This window comes from Ictidomys tridecemlineatus, chromosome 1, assembly GCF_052094955.1.
Source record: "Ictidomys tridecemlineatus isolate mIctTri1 chromosome 1, mIctTri1.hap1, whole genome shotgun sequence".
Lineage (NCBI taxonomy): Eukaryota > Metazoa > Chordata > Mammalia > Rodentia > Sciuridae > Ictidomys > Ictidomys tridecemlineatus.
Genome location: NC_135477.1, coordinates 102,426,367 through 102,442,252, shown reverse-complemented (window position 1 = coordinate 102,442,252; position 15,886 = coordinate 102,426,367). Strand labels below are relative to the sequence as shown.

The 15,886-nt window shown below is 36.8% G+C and overlaps 1 protein-coding gene across 11 annotated transcripts in view; it reads left to right on the top strand.

The window, feature by feature from the left end:
* Kiaa0825 (KIAA0825 ortholog) overlaps positions 1 to 15,886 on the top strand; it is a 383,898-nt gene that overhangs the window by 176,920 nt on the left and 191,092 nt on the right. For all 11 annotated transcript variants that reach the window (XM_078044980.1, XM_040273480.2, XM_078044969.1 and 8 more), the window contains 2 exons: positions 5,397 to 5,621; positions 13,420 to 13,825. In XM_078044980.1, coding sequence (XP_077901106.1) covers positions 5,397 to 5,621; positions 13,420 to 13,825 — 631 coding nt within the window. The remainder of the gene's footprint in view (positions 1 to 5,396; positions 5,622 to 13,419; positions 13,826 to 15,886) is intronic.

Genomic DNA, 15,886 nt, shown 5'->3' with positions numbered 1-15,886 from the left:
GGTTATTATTGAGATCTGGTTTGTTCTTCTAGCCATATTTGTTTATTGATGTTACTAAACCTGATTTGTTATTCTCTTTGACTACTTTCCCCCCTTTACTGTCCTACCTCCCATTGTTGGTTTTCAATGTTATTGTCCATTTCCTCTTCCTGTAATGTTTTGCAAAGGATTTTTTGAAGAGATGGTTTTCTAGCTGCGAATTCTTTTAACTTTTGTTTATCGTGGAAGGTTTTAATTTCATCTTCTATCCTGAAGCTTAATTTCGCCGGATACACGATTCTTGGTTGGAACCCATTTTCTTTCAGTGTTTGAAATATGTTATTCCAGCATCTTCTAGCTTTCAGAGTCTGTGTTGAGAGATCAGCTGTTATCCTGATTGGTTTGCCCTTAAATGTAATCTGCTTTCTTTCTCTTGCAGCTTTTAAAATTCTCTCCTTATTCTGTATGTTGGAAATCTTCATTATAATGTGTCTAGGTGTGGATCTCTTATGATTTTGCACATTCGGCGTCCTGTAGGCTTCTAGGATTTGGGATTCTGTCTCATTCTTCAAGTCTGGGAAGTTTTCTCGTATTATTTCACTGAATAGACTGTTTATTCCTTTGGTATGGAGCTCTGTGCCTTCTTGTATCCCAATGACTCTTAAATTTGGTCTTTTGATATTGTCCCATAATTCTTGGATGTTCTGCTCATGGTTTCTTAGCAGACTTGTTGAGCTGTCTATGTTCTTTTCCAGTTGAAATACTTTGTCTTCATTGTCTGATCTTCTCTCTTCTAAGTGATCCACTCTGCTGGTAGTATTCTCAATTGAGTTTTTAAGTTGGTTTATTGTTTCCTGCATTTCTAGGATTTCTATTTGTTTATTTTTTATTACCTCTATCTCCCTGTGAAATTGATCTTTTACTTCCTGGATTTGTCAATGTGATCTTTCATTGTCTGATTTTGCTGTCTCATGTCTTCCTTGAGACTCCAGATCATCTGAAGCATATATATCCTGAACTCTTTATCTGACATTCCATCTGTTGCAGCTATTACCTCTTCTAAAGTTGAGTTGACCTGCATTGCTTGTGGTCCTTTCTTTCCTTGTCTTTTCATGCTGCTCACGTTTCTTTCTGCTTGGTGAAACTGTTGTGATTATGAGTTTTTCCCCCTAATTATTTATATTGCTCTTGTATAGTTGAAAAATCTCCCTTGCAGGGCGGGTAGTGGCTGTGCTCCTTCTCTAGTTGGGGTGATCTCAATACTGCGCTGGCAGGCCTCTAGGCCTGCTCTGCCGGTTGTTCGCAGGTCTGCCCACCCTGCAGGAGCGGGTGGCGGCTCTGCTCTGCCCCCCCTCCAATTGTGGCGATATGACTATCACCCCCTCGGGTCGTTGGGCCTGATCCGGATTCGGGCGGCTGCTCTGCTCTGCCCCCCTACTCCAAATGGAGTGGCGTATCTACCATGCTGGCAGGCCTCTAGGCCTGTTCCGTTGGTGGGTCTCAGGTCTGCCTGACTCTGGCAGTAAGGGGAGTTGGGTGTCGAGAGTCCTTTGGTCCTTGCGGTCACGCCCACAGAGAGATTTTGAAGTTTTCCGGTTGTTCGCCAGGTGTGGGGGCTATTAGCAGAGCCCGGAGGGCATGGCCATGTACGGGGCCATGCGGGGACCCTTCTAGCTGAGTCGGGCCACTGGGAGCCACGTGAAGAGTGGGGTAGCTGTGTCTGCATGGTTAAGACCCGAGCGGGTGGTTTGGCTGTTCGCTGAGCGAGAGCAGGGCCTCCCGGGAGAGCCGATATGGCGGAGGCGTCTGCCGGTTTGGGCTGCCACTCCGCTCCGGGCCACCGCCGCTTTCAGAAGCTGCTGGTGGTTGCGGGCTTGGACCTCTGCGCCCGCCGGAGGGGCCACCTGTAGAGCCGGGTAGCTGCGACCGCGTGGTTAGGGACCGGGTGGGTGATGCGGCTGCTCCCAGAGTGAGCACTAGGCCTCCCAGGGGAGCCCGGATGGCGGAGGCCGAATTCCGGTTCGGGCGGGGCGGGCCAAGTCGCTCCGGGTGTCTGCCGCTTGCAAAAACGGCTGCTGTTTACAGAAGATGATATCTGCACCCGCCGCGGGGCCACCTGTCTAGCCGGGTAGCTGTGGCTGCGTAGTTAGGGACCGGGTGGGTGATGGGGCTGCTCCCAGAGCGAGCACTAGGCCTCCCAGGGGAGCCCGGATGGCGGAGGCCGAATTCCAGTTCGGGCGGGGCGGGCCAAGTCTCTCCGGGTGTCCGCCGCTTGCAAAAACGGCTGCTGTTTGCAGAAGTTGATTTCTGCACCTGCTGTGGGGCCACCTGTCTAGTCGGGTAGCTGTGGCCGCGTGGTTAGGAACCGGGCGGGTGATGCGGCTCCTCCCAGAGCGAGAGCTAAGCCTCCCGGGGGAGCCGCTTGCGGGAGCGGCTGATGTCTGTGGGACTAGATTTCTGTGCCTGCGTGGCCGTCCAAGATCCACTTCTCTGGGACAAACTGTCACTTCCAATAAACCTACCAGTTCACGGCAGCTCTCTTCTTAAGGGAATTATGCTAGAAGTTCCTCCATAGGTAGGCTGCCGCTGTTCCGATGGGTCTTTCTTATCCGGTTAAAGTGGAGACGTTAGAATCGCTGCTTCCTCGCCGGCCGCCATGTTGGATCCCCGATTTTCAAAATATTTTCAATCATGCTTTTTTTTTTATCAGAAAACCTTATTTCTAATGGTGCCTGATTAGTCAATATCTTGGTAGAATACTTTTTTATACCAAAACTTTTTACTTAGAAACACATTCAGATGTAATTTCCATTGCTTTTATAAAACCAAATTAGATTGTTTATTGCATGTAACATCTTCCTTACAGGTAGCCTGAAAAACTCCACTAAATAACTTTGTTCTAGTTGTTCAAAGTTATAGAAACTTTTAAATAAATGGAATTTATTGGTCATTAACAAATTTTAGAAGCTTGTACTGATAAAAAAATTGATAAACTTAATATCTTAACCAAAAGGTAAATTTACATAAACTGGTTTATGTCAGAATTGCTGCTGGTGACCTTAGCTTGTTTTTGAGTTAGGACCATCATTCATCCTCCTTCTAAGGATTCCTGATTACTGTTCTGTGAAAGAAAATGGTAGAGTCACAGCTCTTATTGATTGGTATGTACTTGGCTGTGAAATACTTGTTATTTTCTTTTTGGAGTCTTAAATAGAATCATAAAAAGTAAAAACCAAGACAGACTATGAAAATCATCTTATCCACCCTCTGTCGTCCCTTCTCATCATTCTGTAGATGAGGACACTGGAGCCCTTCTAGATTAAATAAACTTTCCATATTTTTAATGTTGATTTGAAATATTAGAAAATCAGATGGTGATACATGAATTCTTAAAGTTATATGAATCATCCGAAATTTTCTGTTTCTTTGTTCATTTTAGTTAATTTAATATGAAACACTAAAATTTATATATGGCAGAAAAAAACAGTGAAAAATTATTATTTTGGATGATACTTTCTCTTGCTTTTCTCTTTTGTTGCTGATAATCAATAATTAATATTTTGGACTTACAGAAACTAGACTTTGGGGCAATTATTATTTTCTCTCTAAGCTATGTGTCTTTGAAACTAGGCACCTTCTTTAACATTTGGTGAAGAAACTCTTAGAAAGACTATGACACTGCATAACTTGACCACATGTACCCTCACTTACTTTTTTTCCCTGTTTTCTTGCCATTTCTTTTTTTGCTTCTTTTATATCTGTTTCTTATCCCTACTATAGCCCTTGGTGGATATTGCTTAATCCTCCAAATATTATCTAGTTCACAAGATGTCTAAGGACCTCATATTAAATGAATATCAGCCATACACTCTAACATTGCAATTAAAAATAAAACAACTTTTATCTTAGGTGTTAATAATAGCTAATACTTACCTACTACATACTATGTGCCAATTACTCTTCCAAACACTTTGAATAAATTAATTCATTTAATTTTAAGTAACTATTTGGGATAGGTATATTATATTCTCTAAAATTTTCAAAATTTTGATTTTATTTTAAAAGGAATAAATATACCTTTTAACAAAAAAAATAGAGATTATTTATCTTCTTTGAATTTTCAGAGAACAAAAAATATTTAATTCATAGCTCCAAAGAGTTTATCCAAAATGCATATGAATTATTGATACAGGAAAAAGGCTTCTTTGTGCCTTTCAAAGAATTCAAGTTTTGAAACATCATCAAAAAGACGGTGAATTTGGGCTAGGGTTGTGGCTCAGTGGTAGAGTGCTTGCCTAGCATGGGGCACTGGGTTTGATCCTCAGCACCACATAAAAAAATAAAAATATTGTGTCCACCTAAAACTAAAAAATGAATATTAAAAAAAGACAGTGAATTATATCCTCCACTATTTCCATAAAGAACAATAGCTCGCCATCTGTTGGAGGTATTATGTTTAAAAATTAACCTCTCAGGACTGGCTATTACCAAGATCTTCACTATGGAGCTTCTGTTAAAAAGTTATTCTTAAACAAACCAGTCATTTGATAAAAATCACTGGGGAACTTGAGGTCAGAGAAAGCATGTAGTAGTTTTTTCTATATTGGTTCAAGTATTAGTCTCAGGACTTTCAGTCATATTGAAAACCAAACAAACAAAACTTTTTTATGAAATATATCACATAAGTCCTGTATGTACATCATGGGTAATACATATAAAGATGGTGGGAAAGCAGGAGAGCAAGGGAGAAGTAAGAAAGGAAAAAAGAAAGAAGGAAAAAAAGTAAAGAGGAAAGAAAGAAAAAAATGATGCGAAATTCCATCAGTTGTTGAAAATCATCATTGACTTAAAAGAGTACATCTTTTAATTATTGTATGTATTTTAAACAAAAATAGAATTCTAACCTACTTTTATTTTTTAAATACACAACATATGTCCTTATAGTACAGATGAATATCTGTATTATATACAGACCTAATCGAACAACTCAAACATTATTGTACATTAGATAGTTTTTAGTCTTTCTTCGTATCCTTTGTATATTCTTAATTAATTTCTTAGGATAAAGTGCTACAGAAAGGAAAGATGAGTAGTCACCAGGTAAATAAAATGTTAAGGCTTTTGATATTATTTGCCAAGTAGTAATCTAAGAAGGTCATGCCATTTATATTCTACCAGCAGTATCCGAAACTACCAGTAGATATTGTTATTTACTATTATTTTAATTTTCATTTATTATCAGTAAGTAGTTTCAAATGTTTTATGAGATGATTATCAATTATATGATTTCTTGGGTAAAATTTCCTCTCTTTCCCTTTACGTTTAAACTAGATTATTATGAAACAGTATTCCCAGTTGAATGAGGTACAACTGATTGCCTGATTCTGCTAACCATAACATGCCTTCTGATTTTAAAGCTTCAGTGTGCATGGAGTCTGAGCCAGAGGTCATTCGATGCTTGAGGTTGGCACTGACTGACGCTGTCAAGGACATTGTCCAAAAGGTGATATCTATGATGAACCGTGAGAGAAACTGTGAAACAAACCTAAGCAAGCACAGTGTTCCTGATAGTCTGCTTGAGAGCATTCCAAAAGAATGGAGTTATACTCCAAAGGAAACCAAAAAAAAAGATTCAAGCAAAGGTAAGTATACTTTTTTCCTAGAAAATATCCCCTAAGAAAGCAATATTTCAGGATATTTAGTTAACTAAAAGTCTAAAACTATAAGACTGATAAACCATATTAATCTTTCTTCCTCCAAGTGTATGTGGGAAAACTGGAACAAGGAAACTAGAGATGCAAATGACTCAATTGGTCATCTTTTTTTAACAGTTCAAAATTTTCTGTGATATTTTGCTTTTGTATTAGTATTCACAGATTAGTCACATGTTGTGGACTAAATTTCTCTAAATCTATTGAGTAATCTAGAATTTGTACTTTCAGGAAAACTACTCTGATATTCAGTTTAATTATTCTTCCTTTTAAATTTTTCCCCTGAAACCACCAATTATTACTTTTTCTTCTTGTTAACACTCCTACATGCATAGCTTTTAGGTAAAAAATAGCATTGAGTTTGGTAACTACATGTATTTTTCTGACAGGGCATTTTCCCCCAGTCCTTGTAGTTCTGAATTGAGACTTTGTTTCTGTTCAGAACAATGCATCCACCAACTACATTTAAGAACCATCAGTTTACATTATTTATTTATTTATTTATTTTATTAGCAAAGTTCTCTCTTAAATGTTTTCTTCCTGTCTACATGAAGGAAAATTTACAGAGTTTTCACAAAATTCCCTTGAAAGTATATTAAATATTAGTATTTGTGAATCTTCTTTTGGTTTTCTACAATACTTTTTCCTTTCATATTCATCTCTAAGAGAATATTTTTTTACTATCTCTAAGGAAAATTTCATCAATACTTCAGTGGAACCCACAAAAGTCAATTGAAGGGACTGGTCTTTCTTTGATTCTCCTCCATGAGATCCTAAGTAATGTAGCTCTTATTCAGCGACCTTATATTACAAACTCAATCAATTATCTATCTGTGACCTTTCATAGTAATGCTTTAATTCTGCCCAAGCCCTATTAAACTGCCTTTGAATCTAGTAAAGCCATTTAATTGAAATTGGAAAATGTCACCTTTTCATTACTTAGGTTCTTCCTTGCCTAAGAGTTGTTGCCATCTCTCCTTCATTCTAGCTTTGGATATTTCATACATTTGAATTAAGCAGGGGCATGATCTATAGTTAATGTGCCATGCCATATGAGTGGCACTGTTTTTACTTGTGGCTTTCTGTTTGTGAAATATTTTGGTTTCTAAGAAGCATTTTAGAATATCTGTGTACTGTTTTAAAGAGTTTCTTGTTCCCAAAATGCTTATTTTACATGGATACCAGTTATTAGTGTCTGCCTTACTCAATAACATTTTTCATAAAATTATCACTAGAAGTACAATATATAGGCAGTCACAAAGAGGTGCTGGATCTGATGAATACATAAAAGAAAGTGACTTTATGAACCATATTTTGCATTCTAAGTGGATATGACACTAGGTGAACACCACTGATCTTCATTTCTGTCCTCTGAGTACTTCTTAGATTAGCCCTGCTCAACCTTTATATTCATTCCTTATCCACACTTTTTTGCTTTATTCCTTTATTTTCATTGCTAATCCACACTTCTGTGGTTGAGAGTAAGCCCAAAATATTATCATTTATTTTAAATTTCACAGGAGAGAATTCACACTCACATAATTTTTATTATAGTATCATTATAATTGTTCTATTTTATTATTAGCTATTATTAATTTCTTACTGTGCCTAATTTATAAATTAAATTTATTATAGTATATATGTATGGCAAAAAACATAGCATATGTGTTTTAGCCATCCACTGGAGGTCTTGGAATGTATCTCCCTTGGATAAGGGTTAGGGGACAACTGTAAAAGAGACTATTTATATGCTGGACATTAAGTCATCTATTCATTCAATAGGTGACTTATAAATACATATGAGGCTCTGTATTTATAGTCAGAGATAAGCTATATATGTAATATCTTCTCTTCGTCCTTGGAGACTAGTATAACTATTTCAGAACGCATGCAAACACCTCATGGGTGTTCTTTTGTGTATGGGAAGAAAAGATTAAAAGTTTGCTAAAGTCTCACTTGGAGATTGTCACTGGAACCCCTTTTCAGTCTGAGCGAACAACTTGTATGTTAGGGACAATATGTGAGGAGGCTCAAGTTGGCAGGAGCACAATATTAAGGAGAAGTAATAGGCAGGGAAACCTTATTTCTTCTTTAGCCTTCTGTGTACACATCTTGGCTTTGTAGAATCTGGTATTAACAAAACTAATCCTTGCAATACTCAAGAGATCTTTTTTTTTTTTAAAGAGAGAATGAGAGGGCGGGGGAGAGAGAGAGAGAGAGAGAGAGAGAGAGAGAGAGAGAGAGAATTTTTAATATTTTAGTTCTCGGCTGACACAACATCTTTGTTGGTATGTGGTGCTGAGGATCGAACCTGGGCCGCACGCATGCCAGGCAAGCGCACTACCGCTTGAGCCACATCCCCAGCCCCAAGAGATCTTACCATATTCCTGAAAACCGACAAATCAGTTATAGCTTAATACTGGGAAGGCAGTGAAGAGCACAAAGTGACAAAGAGAAAAGGCTCACATTTATTTTGATTGCTAATATGAGCTCTCAGTCATATCATAAAGTAAAACAATGAGGATCTAATCAAATTTGGCAAAAAAAGATAAAAAAATTTAAATAGAAAGAAAGAAACCTGTAGGAAAATGATTTGAAATATGGCTTCCCATCCATTATTGTGAAATGTGAATCCTTTTTAAGTGAGTGTTGTGCCTTGAGCTATTAGCTAAAGATAGTTTGAAGTTGTCTTGATTAGCAAAATGATTTCAAAAACAAGCATCTGAAACCTGAAGATAAACCTTTGTAATTTCTTCAACAGTGTTTTAAGTCAAGTTATAATCATGTTCTTCACAAAATTTGTGTAAACAATGATAAATGTCTTAAGACATTTCTTGTGAGAATTCAAACCTATTGAAAGACAAATAGCCACTACCTTAAGGGAACATTTGTCCTTGACATAGTGAAAATGACAGAGCATAGTAAACATTATGATGACAAACTAAAAGACATTCCTTTATTTCTTTGTCAGCAAATATCATTATATAGCAACACTGAAGATTTAAAGAAACAAATGTAAATCATACAGGGGAGCTTTACCATACAGTTGGATGAAGATTCAGATTGTTCTGATGTAGCTCAGCGTTTAAGTCTTTGGTTCCTTGTATTTCAAAAGAATGAATACAAGAAGAACTAGTTTTATTTTTGTTTTGCTTCTTTGACAAAAATTAAAAGAAAGATGTACCTGTAAAGAAATTTTCTCAACAGTAAATTACTTTTTTAAAATTAAAAAAATGCACTATGGTAAAATCATTGGAGCAATTGCTTCAATGGAAATAGTGGATTCTGGAGAGTGGAAGCAGAGGAAGTACCATAAGGGACATGCATCCATGTCACTGACCTTATGCAGTGTTTAGAAGGATATTGGTGACAGAAATATGTAGAATGCTATAGAAAGTCAGCAATTTAGTTTATTTTGTAAAAACTAGAGATCATACTAGTTTTTTGAAAACCAGCATCACTTATAAAAATATCATATCTGTATACTTAAGAACTTAGACATAGAATTTTCTAATGTGTTTAAAAAATACTTTGAATGAAGAGTTTCTATAATCCTTAAACCATTTTCTTAAAAATATACAAATGAGCCAGGCACAGTGGTGCACAACTAGAATGCTAGTGTCTAGGGAGTCTGAGGCAGGAGGATCACAAGTTCAAGGTCCGCCTCAATGACAGGTAGAGCTGTCTCAAAAAGAAAAAGAAACAAAACAAAACTGGGGTTCAGCTCAGTGGTAAAGAACCCCTGAGTTCATTCCCCAATACCAAACACACACACACACACACACACACACACACACACACACACACACACGAAATATATTTTCAATTTGTAAGAATAAATAATATTTTAGTTAATGGATACTAATTATTCAGATTTCAACAACAGCTTTGCCTGAATGCTTTTTAAGACTGAAAAAAAAAAACTTCATGCTTTTGTAAGCACAGCTAATAATATACCTGCTCCATGCTCCATGTGGAGATACATATGTATATGTTGGGAGTAGTGGTTTTTTCAACTATGACAGTCACTAAAACAATGTACAGAAACAAACTGAACTGAGAACCTGACCTTTGTACTAATCCCAGATTTTAAACATAAAATATTAAATCACATTATCATATTAAATCATATTAAATCACATTATCATCATCTAAAATTGTTATTTTGTACAATTAATAGATGATATTTTAATAATTAATTTAAAGACCTTATTTTGTCTTTACTTCATTTGTTGTGAATATCCTCCTCATGTTTTATAATCCACAAATATATTACAGTAGTTCATGTGTAAGAAGGAAGAAATGATAAATTTATAAATGTACTAACCATATTGTGTTCATTACAAGATACACATTTTTTCATACTTTGAGAATTATGAAATTGGCATGGTTTCTAATATTTTACATATAAATGAATTAGGAAGAAGTCAACTTATTTAAATAAAGACATAAAAATGAGTGTGAGACAGTGTTAAAAGATTCCTCTCTGGTATATTGTTAACCTCATCATAGATTCAAAGCCCTTGTGATTAGCAGTATAGATTTATTCATTTATCATCAGCTTGAAGGTTCTGATCAGAATTTGCCTTAAGCTTTAATGATGTGTTTGGGTATTTGAGTACCTGGAGCCCTCAGAGTTTATAAAATAGCAGAAGTCTAGGTGTAAAGAGAGTTGGTAATCTTTACCTGTTATCTACTTAGATATTTAAATGTTTGCTCAGTGCCTGTGCTTACACCCTCTTTAGAAAAGAGGAATATAAGATGCAGTGTTTGAAGTCAAATAACTGACAGTAGAATAGGGAGTATGAAATACAAACACATAAAGAACAATAATAAGACATTTAAAATAACATAACAACACAAAGAAGAGAGGTCACAAGGAAGTTTTTGAATTTGCTTTTATCTATATTTTAAGATCCATTGAAACATTCATTTGCATAAAAAGAATACCTTATTGAGGAACTCTTTTCTACAGGCACTGAAGGAGGTGTTTTCACACTCTTGGGAAGTGCACTGGCAGCTCTGTGGAGGCCTTGGGGAGATTTCTCCTGTGCTCTTCAGCAACTTTTAATACAGATGTAAAGACAACTCTCAAAGACCTAAATAACAACATGACATAAGTAATAGAGATAATAATTCAAAAGATGAGGCAGCATGGTGCCTTATTGGAGCTGACTACCAATATCCATATGACTGTCCATATGACATATGGACATATGGATATTATATTCAAATAAATTTATGAAAGAGTATAGGACTTCAAAGAATTGAAGTATACAGGTAGGTGAACCATGAAGAAAGGGGGTATTCCATTGAGAATGATAGATATTCACAACCCTGAAGCAGAGGTAAAGTGTATTGAAGGTCTCAAAGAGAAAGTTGGTAGAAACAGTATGACACTGGGCTATGAAAGTTGGTAGAAACAGTATGACACTGGGCTATGAAGCATTTTTAAAATCAAGCTTTGGAGTCTTAACTTGCTCACCAGTGGAAAATAGCTAAAACAATTGTAGCAGAGAAATTGGATCATAAAAATTGAATTGTATATGAATCCACTGTAATGCCAGATTCATGGGACCCCAGTAGACCTCCAGGAGCTGAATCCAATGCAATCATACAAGAGTCTTTATTGCAAGCTGGAGCCTGGACTCATAACTGTTTCTGACGCAGCAGTCCCAGGGAGTGAGTCCCTGTCCTCTGTTCAGTGAGGATTTATAGGTTTTGGGGGGATACTTTTATGCGTCACAACATCACACAGCAAATCATTTCACACTGCAGGAAAATCAAACAACAACTCTTAACATTGATTAGCACATTCACTTATGGGAACAAGTTGGGTAGGGGTGATTGGTTAGTACAAGAGGGGGTTTCCTTTGAACTGATTGATTTAAGCCATGAGGGGTGTATGTGCTAAACTACATGGTTTCCCAACATGTTATCAACCACCGTAGACTACTGGGGGTCATCAGTCATCCCAGGTATTTTTCCTGTTTCATGCTGATTGGTCGTTGCTAGGGGGTTGCTATGGGTCCTCACCTAGCCTAACTGAGTCAGGGACACCTGATGCCGCAGATCTCTCCCATTATTTACAGACAACTCAGCAGGGTGGCTATCTGCCAAGGAGTGCTCTGTTGGTTTTTCTAAGGACAAGGGTCATGCCCCCTTTCTTGGACAGGCTTTGCTCTGAGGTAGAGGCTGGTTTTTCAAAAATGGAGTCACATCAGTTTCTCACCACAACTGTGGATGAATTTGGTTTTACAGTGCAGAGGAGGGGCCGGACATAGCCTAGAATATGGAGATAAGTCAGGAGAGTATGTCCATTATCCAGGTGCCATTTGTGAGGAAGAGCTTGAAGTAGGGCTAGGTTGGTCTCAGCAAAGATAAAGAGGATTTCAGAGACAACAGGGTAGGAAGATTTACCAATGGTGGTCACTGGTTTTGTATGAAGTATCAACAGGACGTCTGGAAGGAAAGAAGAAAGGGAGGAAGGAAGGGAGGGAGAGAAGAGGAGGGCCAAGTAATTTGGAAGGAAGACAATAATGATTATATTGAATTATTGGTGACTCAGAAAGAGAAATGCAATGCCCAAAAAGGAGCTGGAGCTATAGGATTGCAATCAAGAATGGTTCTCAACTCAGGGTGATTTTGCTCCCAGAGGACATTTGGCAGTGCCTGGAGCAGTTTTGGTTGTCACAATTGAGGGGAATGTTACTGGCCTTTAGGGGTAGAAGCCAGTCAGAAATGCTGCTAAACATGCCTCATAGGGCATCTCATCCTAACAAAAACTTATCCAGCCCTGAATGGCAATAGTGCAGACAGAGAAATGTCAATCTAAAGAAATATCAATATATCCTTCAAAGAAGTAGCACCAAGCAAAGGAGATCACATAGAACCACCAGCCAGAGGTTAAGGACTGCTCAGAAAATACCCACATTTAAGAGGTGTTGGTAGAAAATGTAACTAGCATGGGACACAAAGAAGCAAAGAAAAATAGTAGAGGTAAATAAAAACTAGTTTATTGGTTCAATATTCAACCAATATTGAATAACTTAAAAGTGAGGTACTATGTGCTAGGTATACAGTAATGACCTCCTGGAGCTTATATTCTAGTGAAGAGTGACAGATAATGAATAGGTAAAGGATATAATTATAACAGGTAATTATAAAAAAAAATTTTAATTATAAAAATTATCAACAGGGTCCCATGATAGCAAGGAAGAGTAAGAAGGGACTGCTTTGAATGGGATTTGAAGCAAGTTCATCTGAGAGGGTGACATTTAGGCTAAGAATGAAGAGAAGAGGAGCCAGTCCTGAAAAGAGCAGGGATGATTCAAAGTTCCCCTGGGAGGAGGAGAAATTCTTACAGGAGACTCAGAAGCATCAAAGGCTACTGAGGTCCAGCAGGAATGCATTTGCATTTGTTAATTAAGGGAGGACATCTAGGGTCCTCAAAGCTGCAGCAGTCTTAAAAGATAAAATAGAAGTTATAATTCTGAAATTTCTAATCTTCATTTATGGAAGGAAACAGAAAAGGCAAGTTTGGGATTTGGGGGACTTTAGGTAATGCTGCAGGAGATCCCAGTAGAGTTCTGTCGGAATATGTCAAGCACTTGCTCTTCTCAACAATTTTCTCCATGAAAATTAGACATCCCCACACAACACAAAACCATGCAGTGATGGAACGCAAATGCTAATATTAATCATACCTTTTCTGTCTTTTCTTCCCCAGGCTTCACAAGGCTTGCTGCTCAGGCAGTATCTATTGTAATCAGCAAGTTACCTACAGTGATTGCATGTTTGCCTCCCCCAATTAAATACTTCTTTTTTCTGTCTGAGAGGAAAATGTCAAAAAACTTTGTTGAATTGAAGATAGCTGGCCTGCTTGTCTGGAACTTGATTGTACTTATACGTCGCATATTTAAAGATGGAAACGCAGTAGAACTTTTAACAGGTGCCTCCCTTGACAGATGGAGTAAAGAGAAACTGGGTTTAATTTGTGAGTGTTTGGATAGCATCATTGGAGAGCAAAGTAGCCCTAATCAAATGACCCAAAAAGTCATACAAAGCATTGAGCAACAAAAGCCCAAATGGATTGAACGCCAGTTGTTGAAAGCAAGGAAATTGAGCACTGAATGGTAAGGCAATGTTTTTCTCTCACTGAATTCATCACATACTTTCACAATAACAAAATTACCAGAACACAACCACAACAAAATCTTATCAGATGGGCAGCATTGGTCATTTGGCTAAATTCATGGGAACTCTGATGAGGATAGGAAAAGATAAGTATCCCACTAAACACTACTGTTAAGGGTTCCTTGTCTTCTTAAAATTTGAATCCCATTGATACACAAGAACACTATACTTGTTGGGTCACCATCTAAAGGTTTCCGATTAAAAGGGTGGAAGTTACACCCAGAAGAATTTAATTTCATTCCTTTTCAGTGTATAAACAGGTATCTGGTGGATAGCCTGAAGTGTTTTGTAAGTGGAGTGGGCACAGAGATTAAATTAAGAAGGAATTAATGGATATGAAAGTCTTTTTATTGCTTTCTGTGTACCTGATTGTCAAAAAGGTACACATTTTTCATCTGGTAATATAAGAATCCCAGAGGGCAAGTAGGGCATATCACACTCAAGCTATAAACACACCCAGCTGTTCCAATATGAAAATGTCAGCCTTCTCATAGGTTTGTCACCAAGAGCTAAGTGATTTGTGGTATTGCAAAGAGTTTTAAGGGTCCCTGATGAATTTAAATATGTACATAGAGCTTTCCTGTTTTAAAATTAGTCTTTTGGTATAGAGTTGCATGATACTGATAAAGGAATTCCGGCTCAGATGGTCTACAGATCACCAAGTTAGCCCCTTTTTTAAACATCCACATACACTTTCCCCATTCTCTTAAAGTATATTCATGTTGCTAGCAGATATTAGAATAACTTTCCGCCTGAAAAGAAAAAAAGCCACTTGAAATATTACTGTTACTAGTAGATGGTAGTGGTAAAGAGCTCAGGCTTTAGAATCAGAGGAACAAATACAAATCCCTTGTAAATAGGTCAGCTTGTGCAAGTTACTGAATTTCTCAAAGCCTCGGTTTTAACAATGAACCGAGATGACAGAATTGTTTTGAAAAATTAAATAACATAAAGTTCTTAGCATCAAGTTTAGAATTAGTAAGCACTTATTATTTATAAACTATTAGAATACATTTTGCATTCACTGGTTAGTACTATAACTAATGCTCTTTGCTAGTCTATGTTAATCTTTAAGACTTTATATTAATCCATATGGTGAAAAGTAGGTAATCGTGATTTTCCTGGTCTTGTCATACTGACTTCTAGAAATTTACTTCTGGATGTCCCCTGGGCGGAAGTAACAATAGCAGTCAGGCAAATGCTTAGTCACATTGACAGTGACCTTCTTAATCTTTATATTTGTATTCAATACCAATTCACAGGCTTTAATCCAGTGACTAAAAGATTAAGGCCAGATGTCATTATACAGTGATTATAAAAGTGAGAGAGAAGAGTAAAAATTGTAGATCGGATTTTATTTTAAAAGTTAAATTTATGATACTACTGATTTAGAAGCCACTCTATCAAATAAGATCTATTCATAGCATGTGTAAGTAATATAACTGGACTACATGCAAAAGCTGATTTCAATTAAAGTTTTATAAACAACACCAACACATCTGGTATCCCCTGTAGTGTGAGGCTGTCTAGCTAATATTTAGCTGACTAGTTATGAGTCAAAAGATTGCTTAGCAATCTCTTAAAACATTCATCAAAAACAAAGAATTGCTGATTTAAAATATTTTAATCAACAAAGATTGTGAATAATTAGCTAATAATTAGTACAATACTATGTCTCTGTTTCTGAATTATCAATATATAAAAATGCAGACTTAAAGGTACTTATTACATGTATTTTAAAAAGTTAAATTTAATTTAACTCACTTACATTAATCTCGTACAGAGTTTGGGCACTATAAGGATCCTTGACTTAAATTTTAAATTGGTTATCTGAAATACACATGGACTTCTACTCTAAGAATGTCTCATAAATTGATGATTATTAAGTTAATAGATCTATACTATTAAGAAAAATGCATTTCAAATCATGATACTATATAAAGTAAAGGATTGCCATTTTTTAAAAAAAATATGGGTGTATAAACATTTACACCAAAATA